This window comes from Prionailurus viverrinus, chromosome B3, assembly GCF_022837055.1.
Source record: "Prionailurus viverrinus isolate Anna chromosome B3, UM_Priviv_1.0, whole genome shotgun sequence".
In the NCBI taxonomy this organism is placed as follows: Eukaryota; Metazoa; Chordata; class Mammalia; order Carnivora; family Felidae; genus Prionailurus; species Prionailurus viverrinus.
Genome location: NC_062566.1, coordinates 1,833,141 through 1,855,380, shown reverse-complemented (window position 1 = coordinate 1,855,380; position 22,240 = coordinate 1,833,141). Strand labels below are relative to the sequence as shown.

The window sequence follows — 22,240 nt, the reverse complement described above, 5'->3', positions numbered from 1 at the left end:
ATCTCATGGCTCGTGAGTTCAAATCCCACATAGGGTGAGTACAAGACCCACTTTGGGTGAGCCTCACTTCTCTCTCTCCCTCTTCCCCTCCTGGGATATTCCCTCCCTCCCTCTCTCTCTAACTCTCTCTCTCTCTCTCTCTCTCTCTCTCTCTCTGCCCTTCACTCACTTGCATCCTCTCTGTCAAAAAAAAAAAAAAAAAGCATGCTCTTCCAACTGAGGTAGCCAGGTTACCCCATGACACGAATTTTTAAAAGTTTATTGAGACTTAGGCTTGTTTTATTCTCAGAATATGGTTCAGTTTGATAAATGTTCTGTGTGCTACTGAAAAGAAAACGTTGGGGCGCCTGGGTGGCTCAGTCAGTTAAGCGTCTGACTTCGGCTCAGGTCATGATCTCGCGGTCCGTGGGTTCGAGCCCTGCGTTGGGCTCTGTGCTGACAGCTCAGAGCCTGGAGCCTGTTTCCGATTCTGTTTCCCTCTTTCTCTGACCCTCCCCTGTTCATGCTCTCTCTCTCTCTCTGTCTCAAAAATAAATAAATGTTAAAAAAAAAAAAGAAAACGTATTCTGTTGTTAGGTGGAGTTTTCCATAACTCAGTTAAGTCAGATGATTCAAGTCTTTTGTATTCTTACATATTTTCTTCTAATTATTCTGTTAACTATTAAGATGAGTGTTGAATCTCTGACTTTGTAATTATAAATGTGTCAGTTTCTTTTAGTTCTATCAGTTCTTGCTATATGTATTTTAAAACTTTATTATTAGGGGCATACTCATTTAGGATTGTTATGTCCTCTTAGCTAACTGACCCATTAATCATTATGAAATGACCTTTTTTGTTCCTGGGAATATTTGCTTTGAAGTCTACTTTGAATTTATTTTTTAATGTTTGTTTATTTTTGAGAAACAGAGTGTGAGCTGGGGAGGGGCAGAGAGAGAGGGAGGCACAGAGCCCGACGAGGGGCTCAAACTCACGAAACGTGAGATCATGATCTGAGCTGACGTTGGATGCTTAACTGACTGAGCTACCCAGGTGCCCCCTGAAGTCTACTTTGGTATTAATACAACTTCTCTGGTTTCTTTTGATCTGTGGCAACATTGTATATTTTTTTCATCTTTTTAGTTTTAACTTACTTATGTCTTTATAGTTGGCAAGGGTTTCTTGTAGACCACATACAAAGGTGTTCTACTTTTTCTTTCTTTTTTTTTTTTTTCAACGTTTATTTATTTTTGGGACAGAGAGAGACAGAGCATGAATGGGGGAGGGGCAGAGAGAGAGGGAGACACAGAATTGGAAACAGGCTCCAGGCTCTGAGCCATCAGCCCAGAGCCTGACGCGGGGCTCGAACTCACGGACCGCGAGATCGTGACCTGGCTGAAGTCGGACGCTTAACTGACTTCGCCACCCAGGCACCCCGGTGTTTTACTTTTTTAATCCTATTTGATAATCATGAACTTTAAATCAGGGCATTCCATTTACATGTAATGTAATTATCATCTGGCTGTTTTCTGTTTTATCCATCTGTTCTTCTTTTTTTTCTGCTGTTCTGCCTTCTTTTGGATTGAGGTTTTTTTTTTTCATGTTTGTTTATTTATTTTGAGAGAGAGAGGGTATGCGAGAAGCAAGAGAGAGAGAATCCCAAGCAGTCTCTGTGCTGTCAGCGTGGAGCCCAATGCAGGCCTCAGTCTCATGAACTGTGAGATCATGACCTGAGCTGAAATCAAGAGTCAGATGCTTAACTGAGCCACCCAAGTGCCCTTAGATTGCTTTTTTAAAATTTTGTTAAATTCCATTTTGTCTTGCTCAATTTGATTAGCTCTACCTCTTTTTTAAATTTTTTGGGGGGGGGGGTTGCTTTAGGGTTTATGATACTTTAACTTACTGTAGTTTACCTTCAAGTATTCTACCTCAACAAATAACTTCCATTTCTAACTTCTGCCCCTGTGACTTTTGTGCTATTCTCATACATTTTACTTCTGTTTATTGAATTATATCTACATTGTTATGTTTGCTTTAAACAGCCAATTGTGTCTTTCAAGAATTTTTTATTGTATGTTTTAAAAATACTTACTTTTGAGAGAGTGTGCATGTGCACAAGTAGGGGAGGGGCAGAGGGAGAGGGAGACAGAGAAACCCATGAGAGCTCTGTGCTGATGCAAGGCTTAAACCCACCAACCATGAGATCATGACCCGCGCCCAAATCAAGGGCTGGATGCTTAACTGACTGAGCCACCCAGGTGCCCCAAGAATTTTTTAAAATAAGAAAATGTCTTTTACACATGTGTTTACCATTTCTGGTGCTTTTTCCCTTTGTTTGTGTCTAGATTTCTATCCAGTATTATTTTCTGTCCAACTGCCGTTAACTTTCATATACTGCTTAGAATTCAAGGAGCAAATAGACTCCACTGTTCAGACACTAAGCTTTGTACTCCTACAGGGTGGGGACTTTAGTCTTTGACTGTTGGTAGCCACCTTGAACAGTCAGTCTTCTTTCCAGTGCACCTGCTCAGTGTCTTACACTCCTATCACTCTGGATTGCTGGATTTAGTCTTATTCTTTGTGTTCAGTTTTTGTGTGCTCTTAGAATCAACTTCATTCTATGTAAACCTGTGTCTGCCTCAAAAGACTGGAAATAGAAAAAAAAAATGTTTGCCAAATTCTTCAGAAAAAATTTTTTTCTATACTACTGATCTGCTGTTGTTGAATTCTTTTCGTGTGTGATAAAAAGTCTTTAGTTTAGTGTTAGTTTTTTGAAATATATTTTTACTGGGTATAGAATTCCAAATTGACAGGGTTTTGTTTTTTTCTTTTAGTACTTTTTTTTTTTAATTTTTTTTTAACGTTTATTTATTTTTGAGACAGAGACAGAGCATGAACAGGGGAGGGGCAGAGAGAGAGGGAGACACAGAATCTGAAACGGGCTCCAGGCTCTGAGCTGTCAGCACAGAGCCCGACGTGGGGCTCGAACTCACAGACGGTGAGGTCATGACCTGAGCCGAAGTCGGATGCTTAACCGACTGAGCCACCCAGGCGCCCCTCTTTTAGTACTTCAAAGATGTTACTTTACTGTTCTTTTGGCTTTCATCATTTCTAGTTAGTTAGCTTTCATTCATATCTGTGTTCCTTTCTATATAATATATATATTTTTCTTTATTAGTGGTTTTAAGCAATTTATGTGCTTTAGTGTAGTTTTCTCCATGTTTCTGGTTGGAGTTTGTTAAGCTTCTTGAATCTGTAGGTTTGTGTTTTTCATCAAGTTTGGAACATTTTGAGATACTCTCTCTCTTTTTTTAAATGTTTGTTTATTTTGAGAGAGAGAGAATATAAGTGGGGGAGAGGTAGAGAGAGATGGAGAGAGAGAATCCCAAGCGAGCTCCTTGCTGTCAGCACAGAGCCCGAGGTGGAGTTTGATGTCATGAATTGTGAGATCATGACCAGAGCTGAAATCAGGAGTTGGATGCTCAACCTACTGAGTCACCCAGGCACCCCAAGATACGATTTCTTCAAAAACATTTCTGTCATCTCCCTCCTACCAGCACACACTCCTCCCACCCCTATACTGCGTTACATATGTAATAGGCTGCTTTACATTGCCTATATAGCTTACAGATTCTTTTTTAGTCTTTTTTACTGTTTTTAGACAGTTGATACTGCTATAACTTCAAGTTCCCAGATCTTGTGCAGCAATCTAATTTTTCATCTTTAGACATCTGATTTGTATCTTTTTTCATATTTTTGCTCTCCTTAACATGCTTCCCTTACCTTTTTTGAACATATAAATTATATTTATTTTAGCTTTTTTAATATCCTTATTTACTAAGCCTATCATTTGTAGCATTTCTGTTTTGTTTTTATTGATTTATTTCTTCCTCATCGTGGGTCATATTTTCCCACCTCTTGCATGCTTTGTAATTTTTTTTAAATATATTTTTTTTAACATTCATTCTTGAGAGAGACAGAATGTGAGTAGGGGAGGGGCAGAGGGAGAGGGAGACACAGAATCCAAAGCAGGCTCCAGGCTCTGAGCTGTCAGCACAGAGCCCAACGTGGAGCTAGAACTCGCAAACTGTGAGATCACCACCTGAATTGAAGTTGGCTGCTTAACTGAGCCACCCAGGAGACCCTGCATGCTTTGTAATTTTTGATTGGATAGTAGACACTATGAATTTTTACATTGTTAATTTCATGGATTTTTTTTTTCTTTCAAATAATTTTGAGCTTTAAATCTTTTGGAAAACATTTAATCATTTGGATGATTATGTTGTGTTAAGCAAGACCAGGTAGCCTTTAATCTCAGGCTAGTTAGGTTTCACAAATGCCTAAGTATAGAACCTTGTATATTATGAGGTGTCTCCACTGTGGTTGTTGTGAATGTGAACTATTATTTGTCTTTGTGGCCTCTGAGAATAGATCTGCCTGCTTCTTGCTGCTGGGTCTTCCTTGGCTTCTAGTAACTGCATGCACCTACCAGAACACAACTGACATACACAGGGGCCTTCTCGCACATCTCCAGGGCCCTCTTCCCATGTAGCTCTTTCCTTTCTAGAACTCTGCCCTGTGAGTTCTTGCTGCGTTGGCTTTTTGAATTCCCACCTCCATCTCTTTAAATTGGGAAGACCACTGGGCTCGGAGTTTCCCCTCTCTGTGCTGCCGCCTAGGAACTCTCTAGGCGGTAAGATGGAGCGGTTCTAAGGCATACCCCATTTATTTCCCTTCTCTGGGGGACCATGGGCCTGCACTGCTTGTCTAGTGTCTGAAAATTATTAATATAATTTGGCCCTTTTTGTTATTATTGTTTAAAGTGGGAGGATAAATCTAGTCAGTTTCTCCGTGATGGTAGGAAGCAGAAGTCTGCTCCTCTTTTTGCACATTCTTTTCCTTGTACATGTCATATACCTCTTTGCATGACTTCATTTATTTTTGTGCGCTTCAGTGGACATGGCTCCTAAATCTTTATGTCAAGACTGTCTTCATTCCTTGGTTCAGTGCCCCCATTCCTGCTGTATATTTCCATTTAGGTTTTTCTTTTTCCTTTTATTTCAAATGCAATACAGTTTCCTTCCAACAAAGTCCACTTTCAGTTGTTCATATTTCTATTATTTGAAGCCTGACTCTCCAAGTTCCAGAAGTTGGAATTCCTTTTCATTACTCAAACTTGGTACCTAAGTTCTCTCATTTTTTTCTGTTACTTTTGTCTTCATTTTTGTGCCCTTCCTTCCCACCTGTTGCCTAGTTTGCAGCCTTACATCCTTGCATTTAGGCTTTTGCCATAGGTTCTGATTTCCCTGCTCTCTCCTCTCTGCAGCAAGTCAGCCTGCATATGCCACCACATGGTGTTACTAAAATACCACTCTATCACTCAGAAATCACCAGTACCTTCCTTATAAATTATCAGCTCTTTATCCTGGCCCTTCAAGTCCTTGACAATTTGATCCATCCTGCCTTTTCACCATTAACTTCACTTATTTATTTTTATGAATTCTTCACCCCCGCTTCACAGGATTTTCCAACCCGTTTTCTGAATATGCCCTATACTTCTTTTTCCTCATACTTTTCCCTTTACATATAGTAGCCCTTTCTGGTTCTTGGTGCATCTAAATGTCAGCCTTCTTTCAGAACCCAGCTTAAATACTTCTCTTCACTCTTCTAAAGCACACCAACTCATAATAATCTCTTCCTTTGAACTCCTCTTTAGCCTCTATAATATTTGCTAGGCAATAAAATGTTTGCGATTATTAGATATTTGATGTTGACCCATTATTTCTCTCTTTCATGCTTTCAAAATCTGTTTTTCTATGACTCCTAATTAAAATTATTGAAGAGAGATCATGTTTGTGTGGTTTTGTATATTCCTTATAGGACGATACTATACTTGCACTAATAAGTGTTCGTAGCTGGGTTCCTGGGTGGCTCACTCGGTTAAGCGTCTGACTTTTGATTTCATCTCAGGTCATGATCTCACAGTTTGTGAGTTCAAGCCCTGCATCGGGCTCTGTGCTGACAGTGCGAAGACTGCTTGGGATTCTCTCTCCCCCCACTCCTCTCTGCCCCTCTACCACTCATGCTTGTTCTCTCTCTCTCTCTCTCTCGCTCGCTCGCTCGCTCAAAACTAAACTTAAGGGGCGCCTGGGTGGCTCAGTCGGTTGAGTGTCCGGCTGCGGCTCAGGTCATGATCTCATGATTCGTGAGTTCGAGCCCCACGTCGGGCTCTGTGCTGACCGCTCAGAGCCTGGAGCCTGCTTCAGATTCTGTGTCTCCCTCTCTCTCTGATCCTCCCCTGTTCATGCTGTGTTTGTCTCTGTCTCAAAAATAAATAAACATTAAAAAAAAAAAACTAAACTTATATAAAAGTTCACAGATACTGACTTCAGCTTAGAAATATGAAGATATAGTATGCTACTTGTCTTGACAGTGTAACAGATTTCTTCCCTTCTTTTAGAAAAATTTTTATAATCTTAATATTATCACAGAAGAAAGTTTCAGAAGTATATCCTAGTTACACTGACCATAGAAAAAGTGTATAGGATCAGTAGAAATTGCTATTGCAGTATACTTGACAAAAGACACAAAAAACCTTTTATCATTTATTTTCCCATATTTAATTTTCATTTATTTGAAATATCTTTAGTTTTTGAGACAACTCACTATAGATTCTGTTTTTCAGATTTGCTTTCAAATATCATCATGTATGCACCCTTAGTTCTTCAAAGTTGTTCTGCTAAAGTCACAGAAACTTTTGACTATTTATCCTTTCTGCCGCTTCAAACTGTACAAGGGCTGCTGAAGGCAGTGCAGGTAAGTCTTTAGACTCCTAAGGAATTTGGCAAAACTGAGGTTGAACTGCCTAATGGAAGTCTGATGTGATTCTTCATAAATACAAATGTCTGGGAAATCCTGTATTCCTTGGTTTTGAAGCATAAAACTGTATTAAAAGTGCACGAGCACCGAGCGAGACTCTGTTTCTAAGTGTACCCCCTTCTTCCTGGCACACTTGTGTCTCCCATGACTCATTGTCAAGTTAGTGAGATAATTGTAAAGCTCTTAGAAATTTGATGACGATAGGTTTAAAGGCATTTCACAATTAGTTTAAATTTAGTATTTCAAAGTATGCTGTTGTCCATATTACTAAGTGTAATAAGCATTGAAACATGTATGTAAAAACAGAACCAAATTTCCTTATATAAGCCAAATAGTGACAGTTTTGGGTAGAAATGAGCAAAGGCTAATAAACTTGGGGGTTTTTCTACCTACTTCTTCTTTGTCTTTCAGCCCCTTCTCAAGGTCAGCATGTCAGTGAGGGACTCCCTGATACTTGTCCTTCGGAAAGCCATGTTTGCCAGGTATCGAAAATCGCGTGAGACCCTGGGAAGTAGTGCCTTCTAATGTTACTCACCATCTTCTCTGCCGTCTCCTTGTACAGCCTGTTCACAGTGGTCCTGCAGATGTCTAACCCAACAGAACAGCTTTCATCAGGCACAGCCTTGTGCTACGTGCAGGGTTCTTTATCTCATGCAGTCTTCAGAGTAACCTGTAAAGTTAGAATTATTACAGTCTCCTCCATACAGATCAGGAAACTCAGGCCTAGAGAAGATAAATGACTTTCCAGAAGTCAAACTAAGGTTCGTGGAGCTAGAATATGAGCTTCTGATCTCAGGTACTCTGCTGTACACCCCTAGAATAATCTTCAGGACAAGGTTGCAGTGCCAGCTGGCAAGAGTTCTAGAAAGGAAAACATCTTCATTAGGAAAATATTCAAGAAACTCACTCTAGTGAAAATTGAGTTATGGTCTAGTGACTGTAGACTAAATTGTTAAGCGGTCTCAGGTATTTTTTGGCTTAGTCAATGCCTCCTGATCTCTTTTCCTTTATTTCTTAGTGTATAAGCTAAAGATGATAATACTACCTCCCAAAAAGTATTATGGGAGCTAAAGATGATATTACTACCTCCCAAAAAGTATTATGGGACCAGTAATAGGTGGAAAACATTTGGTACTTTAAATATATGATGCTCAATTTTTTTTTTTTTAATGGTTACTTATTTTTGAGAGACCGCACAAGTGGGGGAGGGGCAGAGAGAGAGAGGGAGACACAGAATCCAAAGCAGACTCCAGGCTCCGGGCTCTGAGCTATCAACACAGAATCCCAACACGGAGCTCGAACTCATGAACTGTGAGATCATGACCTGAGCCCAAGTCTGACACTTAACCAATTGAGTCACCCAGGCACCCCTAAGATGCTCAGTTGATGTCACATTGACTCTATTATAACGTGTTTGTGGATATATAGAGGAACAACCAACAAGTATATACTATTATCCCTCTTCTAGAGTTGACAGTTTTTTGTTATTCCTTACCTAGAGGTATGTCTGCTAGGCCAAGGTTTGTATGTCATAACATCTCCCCCATGAATTGATCATTGAGCCTCAGTGAGATGAATGTATCATTTTTCTGGATGGAGGGTTTACAAGGCGCCAAGCACTATACTCCTCTGCGAAGAAGGGAGGTGGTCCTTCAGACAATCAGCCGTTTCTATCCTACTTAGTACTTAATATTTGAGTTATTGGCCCATTGTATAGCTTCTCAGTACTCTTGTTCGCCACAAAGAAGAAAGTATAGATCGTGTCATGCGGTTAACTAGATAGTGAGAAATCAGCTGAGTTCCTCTACTGCTAACTGCTCTGAACAGCTGATGTTTTATTTTGAGTATATAAATTTATTTTATTTTGCTCTGTGCTTCATTACTTATTCATATTCCTTTTCTGTACAGAGGTAACTGGCTTTTTCTGACCCAGAAACCTATTCCTGTGAAGCTAATATTGTTGGTTAACTATTTTTCTGTCTGTTCCTGAGCTAGCCAGCTTGATGCCCGAAAAGCTGCGGTTGCTGGGTTTTTGCTGCTTCTGAAGAACTTTAAGGTTTTGGGCAGCTTGTCCTCCTCCCAGTGCAGTCAGTCCATCGGTGCCAGCCAGGTAAGGACTGTTAACGCTGGGTTGTCGTGTGCATTCGTGCAGAAGTTGGTGATGTGTATGCTGTTCTTTCTCTCTCCTGCTCTGGTTGTACAAATGACCCTGAAACAGAGTCTGATGATGATGGCAGTGATAACAGCTAACACTTACTTAAAATGATGGGTTTGCTGTGTGCTAGACAGTGCTCTCCACCACGGTAGCTACTAGCCTCAGTGTGGTTGTTGAACTGCATGCTCAGTTAAAGTGTGTCTGGCCAAATTGAGTCACGCTGTACGTGTAAAATGCATGCTGCATTTTGAAGATTGAGTGTGAGGTAAGGGAAAATAGCTTGTTATTTTTAATTTCGATTACATATTGAAATAGTTTTGATATATTTGGTTAAATGTTAAAGTTAATTTCACCAGCATCTTTTTACTTTTTGAATTTGACTACTAGAAAATTTTGAATTAGCAATGTGACTCGCATTTGTGGTTTGTCCTGCTAGGCGGTGTGCTAAGTGTTTTGTATTTATTATGTCATTTCATCTTCCTGGTAATCCTCTGAGTCTAGATGTTATTATTATCCCCATTTTTAATAGTTAATTTACTTTGCACAGCCTGGTAATTTGAGAAAATAAGACCTTTTACAGTATTTTGGTAATTCAGACTTTGGAGCAATAAAATTTTTTTTTTTATTTAAATTATGTACTGTGTGATTTGTAAATAGCAAATTAATGAAACAATCTTATTAGGAATCCTTTGTTGCTCTAGTGTGATTCCAAAAAACTTTTGTTCATAACATATGGCACAGACTAAATATTAGGAACACTGGGTGCCATTAGTGTATTGTTAAAATCATCCACATCTTAATAAGAAGACTAAGGCTGAGGAAGGTTAAATGACTTGCCCAAGGTGATGTAAGCAGTGAAGGGTAGAGCTAGGATTTGATCTGTCAGTATTAACTACCTCACAGAGATGCCTGTAGTAAGGGTTAGGAGTCTTGGTCTATAGTTACTGGATTTATTATTTAAAACAAGGGCTGTAATTCTTTGTCTTGTCCATTTCTAAACTAAACATTACCTACCTATTGTGGAAGCAAAAAGAGCTAGATTGTGCTAGCTCCTGAAAATATTTCAGGAAGCATTTAGACCTTTTAAGTATAATCAAGTATATTAAGACTACTGGATTCTAGTGGTGAAATCATCTGTGTGCCATCTTAAGCACCTGACGTTGCCAAGGAAGACCTTAAAGGATAGAGAAGAGTTAATTTTGTTGAAATGCTTGAAAATTCTTACTCCAAACCAGAATAAGAGTGACACTTATCACAACCTACTGACGATTTTTGCATATGGGGAAAGCTAAATTTAAGTTTCTTTGACCAAGAACACAGGCTCATTTTACCTTCTTTGTGAAAATTAATTTGGTAAAATACACAAGAACTGGCCTCTCTTCCTTTCAGGTCCATGTGGATGTTCACAGCCGTTACAATTCTGTTGCCAATGAAACTTTTTGCCTTGAGATCATGGATAGTTTGAGGAGATGCTTAGGCCAGCAGGCTGATGTTCGACTCATACTTTATGAGGTAAGTCAGAGTGGAAGAAATATAGCAACCCCCAACTAATAATCCTTTTTATTTTAGTAAGTTTTTCCTGATTGTAAAAGTACAGTTCACTCTTCCTTGATGCAGTTAGGATTGGTAGTTTTGTGATGGCTAGCCAAAAGGTTGTTTAAGGCGAGGAATCATAAAGAATATTTGAGGTGCACCTGGGTGGCTCATTTGGTTGGGCATCCAACTCTTGATTTTGGCTCAGGTCATGATCTCACCATTCTTGAGGTCGAGCCCCACATCGGGCTCTGTGCTGACAGTGCACAGCCTACTTGGAATTCTTTCTCCGCCCCTCCCTTGCTCACGTACACATGTGCATACATACACTCTCAAGTCAACATTAAAAAAAAAAGGAATGTCCGCACCTGATAAAAGGAATCTGAAACTTGCGTCTGAAATAAATGGTGAAAGACTAAATGTTTTTCCCTATAATCAAGAATAAATATACTTGTTCAGCATTATAGTGAGGGTTCTATCCAATATGACGAGAAAAAGAAATAAAGGCATACAGCTTTGAAAGGATGAAATGTGGCTGTCTTGATTTGCACTGTATGTAGACAGCAAAGAATCTACAAAAAAGTGAGTTTAGTAAGGTGGGATACAGAAACCAATTTTATACTAGCAGTGAACAATTGGAAATCAAAAAAAATTTATGATAAAAATAAAACACTTAAGGATAGGTTTAACAAAGAATGTACAAGATATGTGCACTGAACACCTCAAAATATTGTTGGGAAATTAAAGAAGAAAAGGTAAATGAAGGATGTGCCATGTTTATAGATTGAAATGCTCAGCACAGTATTTTTAGTAATTTTAGTCTCAAAAAAGTCTGTAGATTCAGTGCAGTCCCAACTGAAATCCCAGGATTTTTTGGACAGAAATGAAGTTGATTCTAAAATGTAAAGGACCTAGGGGTGCCTGGGTGTCTGTCAGTTGGGTGTCTAACTCTTGGTTCTGGCTCAGGTCATGATCTCACAGTTCATGAATTCAAGCCCTGCATCGGGCTTGGAGCATCCTTGGGATTCTTTTCTCTCTCTCCCCCCCGCCCTCACCCTCTCCCTCTCTCTTCCCCCCTTTCTCCCGCCCCCTCCCTCCCCTCTCAAAAACAAAGAAACATTAAAAAAATAAAATGTAAAGGACCTAGAAGGATCAAGACAATTGAAAAAGTATGAAGTTGCTCAGTGGATTTTTGACCAATATCCCAAGGTAATTTAGTAGAAAAAGGATGATCTTGTCAACAAGCTGTACTGGAACAATTGTTTATTGTATTGGAAGGGGGGGGTCCCCAAAACCACCATGTTTAAAGATTTCTCTGGGAGGACTTTTAAACTCCGCATATATTAATTCTCATGGCTAACTATATTCTAGTTAAGGGATACAAAGCAAAATCAGCAGAAGCAAGGGATACGTAGGGTAAAGTCAGGAAGAAACCAGGTGCAAGCGTCTAAGAATCCTCTCCAGCTGGGATTGCACAGTATGCACTTAATTCCTTCAGCAAATGAGTTGTGTCAACACATCAGTAGATAACAATTCCTCAGTAAAGGAAGCTTACTAGAGATTTGGTACCCAAGGTTTTTACGGGGTGCTGGTTTACATAGGCACTTGTGCTTATTAGCACATATCCAAATTCCAAACTTCCAGAAGAAAATAAAAATATTCAGCATAAACCACATTGTACAGTTTATACACAATAAATTTCTATCATTTAGGGAAAGCTTTTTATCGGTGTAGGGGACTGTTTACCAGCCAGGTTCCCAGCCACCCATCAAGGGGCAATCTTGCAAGCAGGCTTTACTAAGGATGACAGTCTCAGATCTACTGTGTTGACTCTTCTCTGCGGTCCTCCACATGCAAAAAAGAATCTGCACTGAATGTAGCTCCAAATTTTAAAACTTGATACAGATCATGGACTGATCTATTAGGATATTGGTGTTCATTTGTTCATTAAAGACATCACATCATCGATTTGTAAAAACTCTTCATGTGTTGGTATCAACACTGGTCATACTTGTTGCAGGGTGTAGGGTAGATGACTGTTTCCTTGATGATGATACTTTATGTATATATGTATGTATGTATTTATTTTACATCCAAATTAGTTAGCATGTAGTGCAACAATGATTTCAGGAGTAGATTCCTCAGTGCCCCTGACCCATTTAGCCCATTCCCCCTCCCACAACCCCCTCCAGTAACCCTCTGTTTGTTCTCCATATTTATGAGTCTCTTATGTTTTGTCCTCCTCCCTGTTTTTATATTAATTTTGTTTCCCTTCCCTTATGTTCATCTGTTTTGTCTCTTCAAGTCCTCACATGAGTGAAGTCGTATGATTTTTGTCTTTCTCTGACTAATTTCACTTAGCATAATACCCTCCAGTTCCACCCACGTGGTTGCAAATGGCAAGATTTCATTCTTTTTGATTCCGAGTAATACTCTATTGTATATATATACCACATCTTCTTTATCCATTCATCCATCGATGGACATTTGGGCTCTTTCCATACTTTGGCTGTTGTTGATAGTGCTGCTATAAACATGGGGGTGCATGTGTCCCTTTGAAACTGCACACCTGTATCCCTTGGATAAATACCTAGTAGTGAAATTGCTAGGTCGTAGGGTAGTTCCATTTTTAGATTTTTGAGGAACCTCCCTACTGTTTTCCAGAGTGGCTGCACCAGCTTGCATCTTGCATTCCCATCAACAATGCAAAAGAGATCCTCTTTCTCCGCATCCTCACCAACATCTATTGTTGCCTGAGTTGTTAATGTGAGCCATTCTGACAGGTGTGAGGTGGTATCTCACTGTCGTTTTGGTTTGTATTTCCCTGATGATGAGTGATGTTGAGCATTTTTTCATGTGTCAGTTGGCCATCTGGATGTCGTCTCTGGAGAAGTGTCTGTTCATGTCTTTTGCCCATTTCTTCACTGGATTATTTAAAAATTTAATATTTGTTAATGCTAATTTTCCTTTGTGTCTTCTCTTTAAAAAAAAAAAATGTTGGGGCACCTGGGTGGCTCGGTTGGTTAAGCGTCCGACTTCGGCTCAGGTCATGATCTCGCAGTTCGTGAGTTCAAGCCCCGCGTCGGGCTGTGTGCTGACAGCTCAGAGCCTGGAGCCTGTTTTGGATCCTGTGTCTCCCTCTCTCTCTCTCTGACCCTTCCCTGTTCATGCTCTGTCTCTCTCTATCTCAAAAGTAAATAAACGTTAAAACAAAAAAAAAAATTTTTTTTTTTTTAAATAAAAAAAATAAATAAATAAATGTTTAGGGGGTCACCTCTCATTTACTTTTTCTCACAAATGAACCATACAGTCTTTTTCCCAGTTCCAAAAAGAAAGTTCTCCCCAGGATTTAATTTTTTTTTTTAAGTTATTTATTTATTTTGGGAGATAGCACACATGAAGGGAGGGGCAGAGATAGAATCCCAGGCAGGCTCCACAGTGTCAGGGCAGAGCCCCATACAGGGCCTAATCCCACGAACTGTGAGATTATGACCTGGCTGAAATCAAGAGTCAGATGCTTAACTGAGCCACCTAGCCCCCCCCGCCCCCCTAAGATTTTAACTTAAGTAGTTTTTAACTATGGGAAATACTGGATGGGAAGAAATATCACACAGTCATTTACTTTAGAGTGCTCAGGGCCAGGAGACATTTTTGAAGCGCTGGAAAGTAAGTGGAAATAATGTCCTAAAAGGGAAGGCTGTTAATGTAGGATGAGACAAAAGAATGAAGACCTAGAACATTCTTGACTGTAAAGGAGCAAAGTACTCCAAATCCAGAAATGACCTGTTGTTTAAAAATTATGATGATTGTGGTCAGTTTATTAATCTGGTTCTCAGTGATCAAAGATCTTTTTTTAGGGGTGCCTGGGTGGCTCAGTCAGTTAAGCATCATGACTTCAGCTCAGGTCATGATCTCGCAGTTCATGAGTTCGAGCCCCACGTCTGGCTCTGGGCTCTGTGCTGACAGCTCGGAGCCTGGAGCTGCTTTGGATTCTGTGTCTCCCTCTCTCTCTCCGCCCCTCCCCTACTCATGCTCTGCCCCTCTCTCTCAAAAATAAATAATAAAATATTAAAAATTTAAAAAAAAAAACATTTCTTTAGTTCTTTTTAGGCAAGTAACCTAAACTCTCTGAGTCGTTTCTCTATAATTTCAGTCATTTTCAAAGAATTAAGAAATAGTGTAAAGAAATAGTATTGTTTAAAAAAAATTTGTTTTAATGTTTACAGTTATGATTGTCCAGAGGCGCCTGGGTGGCTCACTCGGTTAAGTGTCTGACTCTTGATTTCAGCTCAGGTCATGATCTCACATTGTGAGATGGAGCCCTGTGTCAGGCTCTGCACTGGGTATGGAGCCTCCTTGGTATTCTTTCTCTCTCCCTCTCCCCTGCTGGTCTGTGCTTGCGGGCACCCATGCTCGCTCATTTGCTCTCTCTCAAAAAAAGTAAATAAGAAAAGTAAAAAAAAAAAAAAATAATAAAGTCAGAACTTAGCGTACCTGTTAAAGAGCTTACTCTCTATTTGATTCCTCTTAGGGGTTCTATGATGTCCTTAGAAGGAACTCTCAGCTGGCTAATTCAATCATGCAGACTCTACTTTCACAGGTAATACATTTATTTTATTTTATATGTTTATGGATATAGAGAATAGATAATAATACATGGAGAGGTGATTGACATTTTCCGGACTTTCCAAAATATAGAATAATTCCCAAATAGTACACTGGTACATTATGAACATGCCTGGGGTATGTGATGCTGTCCTGATGTTTTAATTACTACTTACCTACCTGCCCTTTTGCATCATCTTAACAGTTATTCTCTCAGGTATATTCTCTCTCAGTCTGCACCCTAAGTCAGAAGGACCTTTTGAAGAACCATTTGTATAAGGGCTATTAGCAGCTGTATCTGTTTGTTTTACTTCTAAAAGAATAGAGAGATGTGAAACAAATATAGCAAAATATGGATGTATTACATCTAGGTTACAGAGGCATGGGTTATATTCTGTACTTTTCAGGTTAAAAAAGGATTTTTAAACTACTTCAAAAAAAAGATTTCAAAAGATCACTACGAAACGAGTTCAGCTGGAGAATATCTGGCATAAATAAGACCATTTACACTCAACATTTATTCATTAAGCATTCCTTGAATCTATTTTTAAAAAAAAATTTTTTTTTAATGTTTATTTATTTTTGAGACACAGAGAGACAGAGTACGAACGGGGGAGGGGCAGAGAGAGAGGGAGACACAGAATCGGAAGCAGGCTCCAGGCTCCGAGCCATCAGCCCAGAGCCCGATGCGGGGCTCGAACTCACGGACTGCGAGATCGTGACCTGAGCTGAAGTCAGACGCTTAACCGACTGAACCACCCAGGTGCCCCGAATCTATTTTTTAAAATAACTTTTTTGAGATGTAATTTACATACCATATAGTTGACCCATTTAAAGTGTACAGCTTGGGGCACCTGGGTAGTTCAGTCAGTTGGGCATCCAGCTCTCGATCTCAGCTCTGATCTTGATCTCAGGGTTGAGTCCAGGCCCCATGTTGCTCCACTCTGAGCATAAAGCCTACTTAAAAAAAAATAAAAAATAAAAAAAATTAAGTGTACAACTCATTGGTTTTTAGTGTATTCATTGAGTTGTGCAGCCAGCATCACAATCGATTTTAGAACATTTATTTCATCACTTCAGAAAGCCTCACACCCTTTAGCTAACACCCCCTAATTTTCTCATTCTTCTCCCACCCACCTAGCCCTAAGCAACCACTGATCTACTACTTTCTCTCTAGATTTGTTGTGGACATTTCATATAAGTGGAATTGTACAATATGTGGTCTTTTGTGACCGATGGCTTTCACTGAATGTTTTCAGTTTATCCATGTTGTAGCATTTATAAGTACTTCATTCCCGTTTATAGCAAAGTAATATTTTATCATATGGTATTTGAATCTTTTTCATATATTGAGAGTTTCTTGGTTTGTAACTCTCTCGAAGCTTCCCAGGTATGATCTGAAACTGGCCCCCATACTCAGAGGGCAGGGAGGGACCAAAGAAAGAAGCAGCTCGGGTGCCTGGGGGCTTGAGTGTCCCAATGACTCTTAATTTTGGCTCAGGTTGTTGTCTTGCGGTTCGTGGGATCAAATCCCATGTTGAGCTCTTTGCTAATGACGCAGAGCCTGCTTGAATTCTCACTCTCCCTCTCTGTCTGCCCTTCTCCCATGTATGTGCATGCTCGCCCACTCTCTCAAAAGAAATAAATAAACTTTAAAAGAGAAAGGAAGGAAAGAAAGGAAGGAAGGGAGAAAGAGAGAAAGAAAAGAAAAAGAAAAAGAACCACTCCAGGTTGGAGGTAGCAGTTTTTTCATGTCCACCACTCGGCTAAAAAGAAAGTTCTCTTTTTTTCCCCCATCCCCTCTACTTTTGTATGTCTTTACTTTTGTTATAATACTGAAGAAGCTCCATTTAAAGTTAAGATCTCGGATGTGTAGAAATTATTGGAAGGTCCTTATACTATTTATCTAAAGATTTCCGTTGGGCCTCAAGCCTGATCCAATGGAAAATTTATATCCTATTAACTATAGTGTATCTTTTCAAACTGTTATAATCAGCCCATCAACATTCATATACTTAACAAGCATAGAAAATTGATTGAAGGTATGGAACACTGCTTCCCAACTCCAGTTAGGATGTGTACCAGTAAAATTGTGCAGACTCTGAAAAGGAGAGAAATAATAGCTAACATTTCTTCATCTCTATTGTGTGCTAAGTAGTGTTTTTAGCACTTTACATGTATTGGCATGTTTAATTCTTACACAGCCTCATATGTTTATAGTAATAATATTTCATCACAGATGAGGAATGAAGGTATGGATGCCTTTACCAAAAGTATTAACACATGAGTCTTAACTGGGACCTGGACTCAGCTATTCTGACTCTAGAGCTTATTTATATATTCTTAACTATCAAACTATATTGGAAATGCTGATTGCTTTAGGTTGTAGGTTTGTAGGTTTAGGAATTGACGTGAGAGAGCACGATGTTTTGTGAGAAAGTTAGTGGAAATGGAGTAGGAAAGATCTCAACATGATGCCTAAAGCAAGGGTAAAGGATGAGTTGAGGCAAAGCAACACATATTTTGCTGCATTGTTCTTTGGACACTTGGGAAATAGGTCTTAGATGGTGTTAAACATTAAAGGTGCCATTACTTGGACCAGTTAAAGAAGTGAAAAAGCATTCATGAGCCCTGGTGTGTTTTTTTCCTTACCACACATAGTTAAAACAGTACTATGAGCCAAAACCTGATGTGCTGCCACCTCTGAAATTGGAAGCTTGTATTTTAACCCAAGGAGATCGAATCTGTCTACAAGAACCACTGGTGAGACTTTTATTCTTCCTATAACCATTATTTTTATTGTTAAGTAAAAGCATCAACCCTGTTGAAAGAATCCGTCTTCAGGAAGATACCTTTCCTGAAAGCACTCTTCTGGTACTCCCAATGAAATTTTACTCTTAAATCTTCCCTCCTTATCTTTTCTTACCCATCATAAACCTTGGATCTATTGGTAAGATATCTCCATGTTCACATTTTACAAAATCAAGGTATCCATCACCTCCCCCAGGAAGCATTTCATCTCCCATTTGTGCCTCTTTGACTATATAATATACTAAATATACTGTGGAATGGGGAAAGGAGGTCACTCGGTAGCAGATGAACCCAGGAGACCTGCTTCATTAGTCTGGAGGGAGTATATGATTTAGGCAGAGCTAGAATTGGCACTCTTGAACCCTCAGGGGAACTAGGACAGGTTGTTTTTCTATTCTTACTATCCAGCCTCAGAAAGACAGGAAAAAGAGAAAATAAAAACTGAAGCTCCACCACACCAAGCAACTTAGAGCCCATGATGGGGAAGGAGGTGGTCTTTCATTTGTCAGATCCTGCCTCCATAAATGGGCCTTTTGTGCCATGAGGTGGAGATGCTCGGTTGGTCTCCCAACGATTCCTTTCCTGTCTTCAGAACATCCTCTGGGACTCAGTAGCCAGAGAGGATTTAACTTCACAACCAGGCTTCATGGTGTTTCCACTAGATCAGAAATAGCACATTCTGATGTTGCATTCTGAGGTGCCCACTACTTGCAAAGCCAGTTTTGGGAAAAGGTCAGGAAAGAATGCAAGAATACCTTTGTTTTCAGTTAACTTTTTCCAGTTTTAATTCAGGTTGACTTAAGTGAGTTATTCATAACTTACTTTAGTCTTATAGGCTAAAATAACTTACTTTAGCCTTATAGGTTAGAATTATATGTTGATTATCAACAGCCTCCTTCAGTTAAACACTCAAGAATGTTTACTATTTTCTTCTACAGGATTATCTGTTATGTTGTGTCCAACACTGTTTGGCCTGGTGTAAGAGCAAAGTGATGCCCCAACAGCAGGAAAAAGAGGAGGAGGAGGAAGAGGGGGTCTATCAAGACCTGGAGGACCTATTGGAATCTATTACTAGCAGAATGATTAAGAGTGAGCTAGAGGACTTTGAACTGGTAATTGCTAAGTCTCAGCTCTATTGAACGATGGAGGCTGTTTTAATAGCTTATTAATTTTTTTAAGTTTGAGAGAGTGCATGCAAGCAGGGGAGAAGCAGAGGGAGAGAGAGAATCCCAAGCAGGCTCCACGCACAGCCTGACTCAGGGCTCAATCCCACAAACTATGAGATCATGACCTGAGCTGAAATCAAGAGTTGGACGGTTAACCAACTGAGCCACCCAGACACCCCGCTTATTGACTTTTCTTTAAAATTTTATTTATTTATTAAAAAAAATTTTTTTTAGCATTTATTTATTATTCAGAGCATGAGCATGGGAGGGGCAGAGGGAGGGGGAGACACAGAACCCGAAGCAGGCTCCAGGCTTTGAGCTGTCAGCACAGAGCCCGACACAGGGCTTGAACTCACAAATCGTGAGATCATGACCTGAGCCGAAGTTGGACGCTTTCCCGACTGAGCCACCCAGGCATCCCTGTTTTTTAAGATTTTATTTTTAAGTAATCTCTACACCAAGCATAGGGCTCAAACTCCCAACCCTGAGATCAAGGGTTGCATGCTCCACTGACTGAGCCAGTCAGGTGCCCTGATAGCTTATTAATTTTTATCTTTTGTCTTTTAGGATAAATCAGCAGATTTTTCTCAGAGCAGTTGTGTTGGCATCAAAAATAATATCTGTGCTTCTCTTGTGATGGGAGTTTGTGAGGTTCTAATAGAATATAACTTCTCCATAAGTAATTTTAGGTAAGGTACTGCCACATATAACTCTCCTTGCAATTTGATGAAGCCTCCATTTTATGGTTTTGTTTTGTTTTTTTAACTCTAGCAGCATGGTAGGTACTAACAGACCAAAGGCCATGACACTGTCTTTTGTGAACATCTAGCCTGAGACAGAGAACCAAAACATATGCCACAGGGGCTGGGGATTGTTGTCCCTCTAGCAGGCTTCCATTTAGCCAAAATTTCCAGACCCTGAACTCCAGTTCTAATTTCAGTAGAGCAATTTTGATGGTTTGGTAGTACTGGACTTTCATGCTCTGCATTGACTGGCGTAAATAAGAGAGAAAAAAACACAGCTGGATTAGAGTGATCTGGGAGTTAATGCAAGTTCATTCATTTATAATGTGTCTAAAATAGAACATCTAGAACACCTAAAGAAACATTGGGGTTTCCTTATTATTGGGTGTGAAAGTAAACTACAATACTCTGATGCTTATCCTTAGTGGTCTCTTTTTCCTTTTATGCAGTAAGAATAAGCTTGAGGAGGTTCTGAGCTTATTTATGTGTTACAAGAAACTCTCTGACATCCTTAACGAAAAGGCTGCTAAAGGCAAAACTAAAGTGGCCAACAAAACGAATGATAGTTTTTTGTCCATGAAATTTGTGTCTGATCTTCTCACTGCTCTTTTCAGGTAAGGTGGTAATAGAGTGCTTAAAGATGTCTGTGTAGTGAAGATAGTAACAGTTACCTAGATTCACTAGTATTATCTAGTGTGGATTCACAGTTCTTAATGTGTATACAGTAAGAAGTAAGTCAGGAGCTTTTCGTAAGTTTCTTGAAATGAAAGCTGGATAATGTAGGTAGACACTTGAAAGAATACCTTGAATTATTTAAGGAAAACTCAAACAATGGACTACTTAACAAAAAGATAGGGATAGGTTGCAGTAAGGTATTGTAGGGAAATCTGCCGAAGTACCTTGAATAGTATAACAGATAAAAAGGGAAAAAAGAAGAACCTGAATTGAAAAAACAAAGAACAACAACAAAGGAAACTAAGACTGACATTTTAATTTTATCAAAGTGAAGCGATTGGGGGAGGGAGGAGAGAAAATGAGGGAACACTGAGAATGAAGGTTGTAAAAGGTGCTGTGGCAGTGACTGTGGCCTGGGGTGCCTGGGGTCTGTAAGTAAGAACTTGCTAGGTCCTGCTTTTCTGAATAGTCCCTACAAAACCTAATTCCAGATCCCAACAGCAGTAGGGAAATCTGTTTCTCTCTCTCTCTCTCTCTCTCTCTCTCTCTCTCTCTAGGGACAGTGCCCAAAGCCACGAAGAGAGCCTGTCGGTTCTAAGGTCCAACAATGAGTTTATGCGCTACGCAGTGAGTGTGGCTCTGCAGAAGGTACAGCAGCTAAAGGAAACAGGGCATGTGAGTGGCCCCGATGGCCAAAACCCAGAAAAGATCTTTCAGAACCTCTGTGATATAACTCGGTAAGTCACTCTCACCCTCAGAAACCTGTTCTATTTGCTGTGGAATCTCCGAGAGAGGAAACGGGGTGGGGATGAAGGCAGTTTGAAGTTGGGTGCAGCCTAAGAGTGAAAGTGCAGTCACTAAGTCTTTTTTCCTAGTCTTGCTTTAATGTGGAATGTTAGTTACATAGAAAATGTTCTTCTAATACTAGGAATAAAGAGGGATGTTGTAATGACTAAGTAGTTCATCAAGTAGGCATTACGGCTTTAATGTACATGTAGCTAACAACAAAACACTAAAATTCTTTAAGCAAAAACCAATAGAACTGAAGGAGAGATAAGTAATTCATCCCCTCTTAGAAATCATTAGAGAATTGGTATTTAGAAAATCAGGAAGGTCATAGAAGACTTAAGCCACATGATCATCCAGCTTGACTTAATGGGTATTTATATAATACTTAACAGCTTCAAAATGTACATTCTTTTCATGTGCACATGGTATATTTATCAAATGGACCATATTTTGGGCCATAAAATAAACTGAACAAATTTTTAAAATAGAACTCTGTATGTTCTCTGAGCACAATAGAATTAAACAAGGAAGTGGTAACAAATATTTTTAATTTTTTTAATATGTTTTTTAAATGGCTGGATTATCCTTGTATATTCAGAAATGAAATGCATTTCTGAATAATCCATACTCAAGGAGGAGGAAGTAAAAAATCAGAAAATGTCTTGAACAGAATGAAAATGAACACACTACATTTCATAATTTGTATGATCCAGCTAATGCGGTTTTAGGTAGAAATTTGTAACCGTCAGTGGTTACGTTAGGAAAAAAATAGCCCATCTCTAAGCTCCCATGTTAAGAAAATAAAAAAAGAAAAACAGATTAAAGTGGAAGTAAGAAGGAAGTAATAAAGACAAAGTAGAACCATTGAAAACAGGAACAAATCATAGAAGGAATGAGAAGGAATGAA

At 39.4% G+C, this 22,240-nt stretch overlaps 1 protein-coding gene across 4 annotated transcripts in view; it reads left to right on the top strand.

Moving 5' to 3' along the window:
* FANCI (FA complementation group I) overlaps positions 1 to 22,240 on the top strand; it is a 91,926-nt gene that overhangs the window by 52,513 nt on the left and 17,173 nt on the right. For all 4 annotated transcript variants that reach the window (XM_047862132.1, XM_047862130.1, XM_047862131.1 and 1 more), the window contains 10 exons: positions 6,663 to 6,793; positions 7,268 to 7,338; positions 8,852 to 8,966; positions 10,401 to 10,523; positions 15,076 to 15,144; positions 17,811 to 17,912; positions 18,899 to 19,072; positions 19,694 to 19,815; positions 20,319 to 20,483; positions 21,102 to 21,281. In XM_047862132.1, coding sequence (XP_047718088.1) covers positions 6,663 to 6,793; positions 7,268 to 7,338; positions 8,852 to 8,966; positions 10,401 to 10,523; positions 15,076 to 15,144; positions 17,811 to 17,912; positions 18,899 to 19,072; positions 19,694 to 19,815; positions 20,319 to 20,483; positions 21,102 to 21,281 — 1,252 coding nt within the window. The remainder of the gene's footprint in view (positions 1 to 6,662; positions 6,794 to 7,267; positions 7,339 to 8,851; positions 8,967 to 10,400; positions 10,524 to 15,075; positions 15,145 to 17,810; positions 17,913 to 18,898; positions 19,073 to 19,693; positions 19,816 to 20,318; positions 20,484 to 21,101; positions 21,282 to 22,240) is intronic.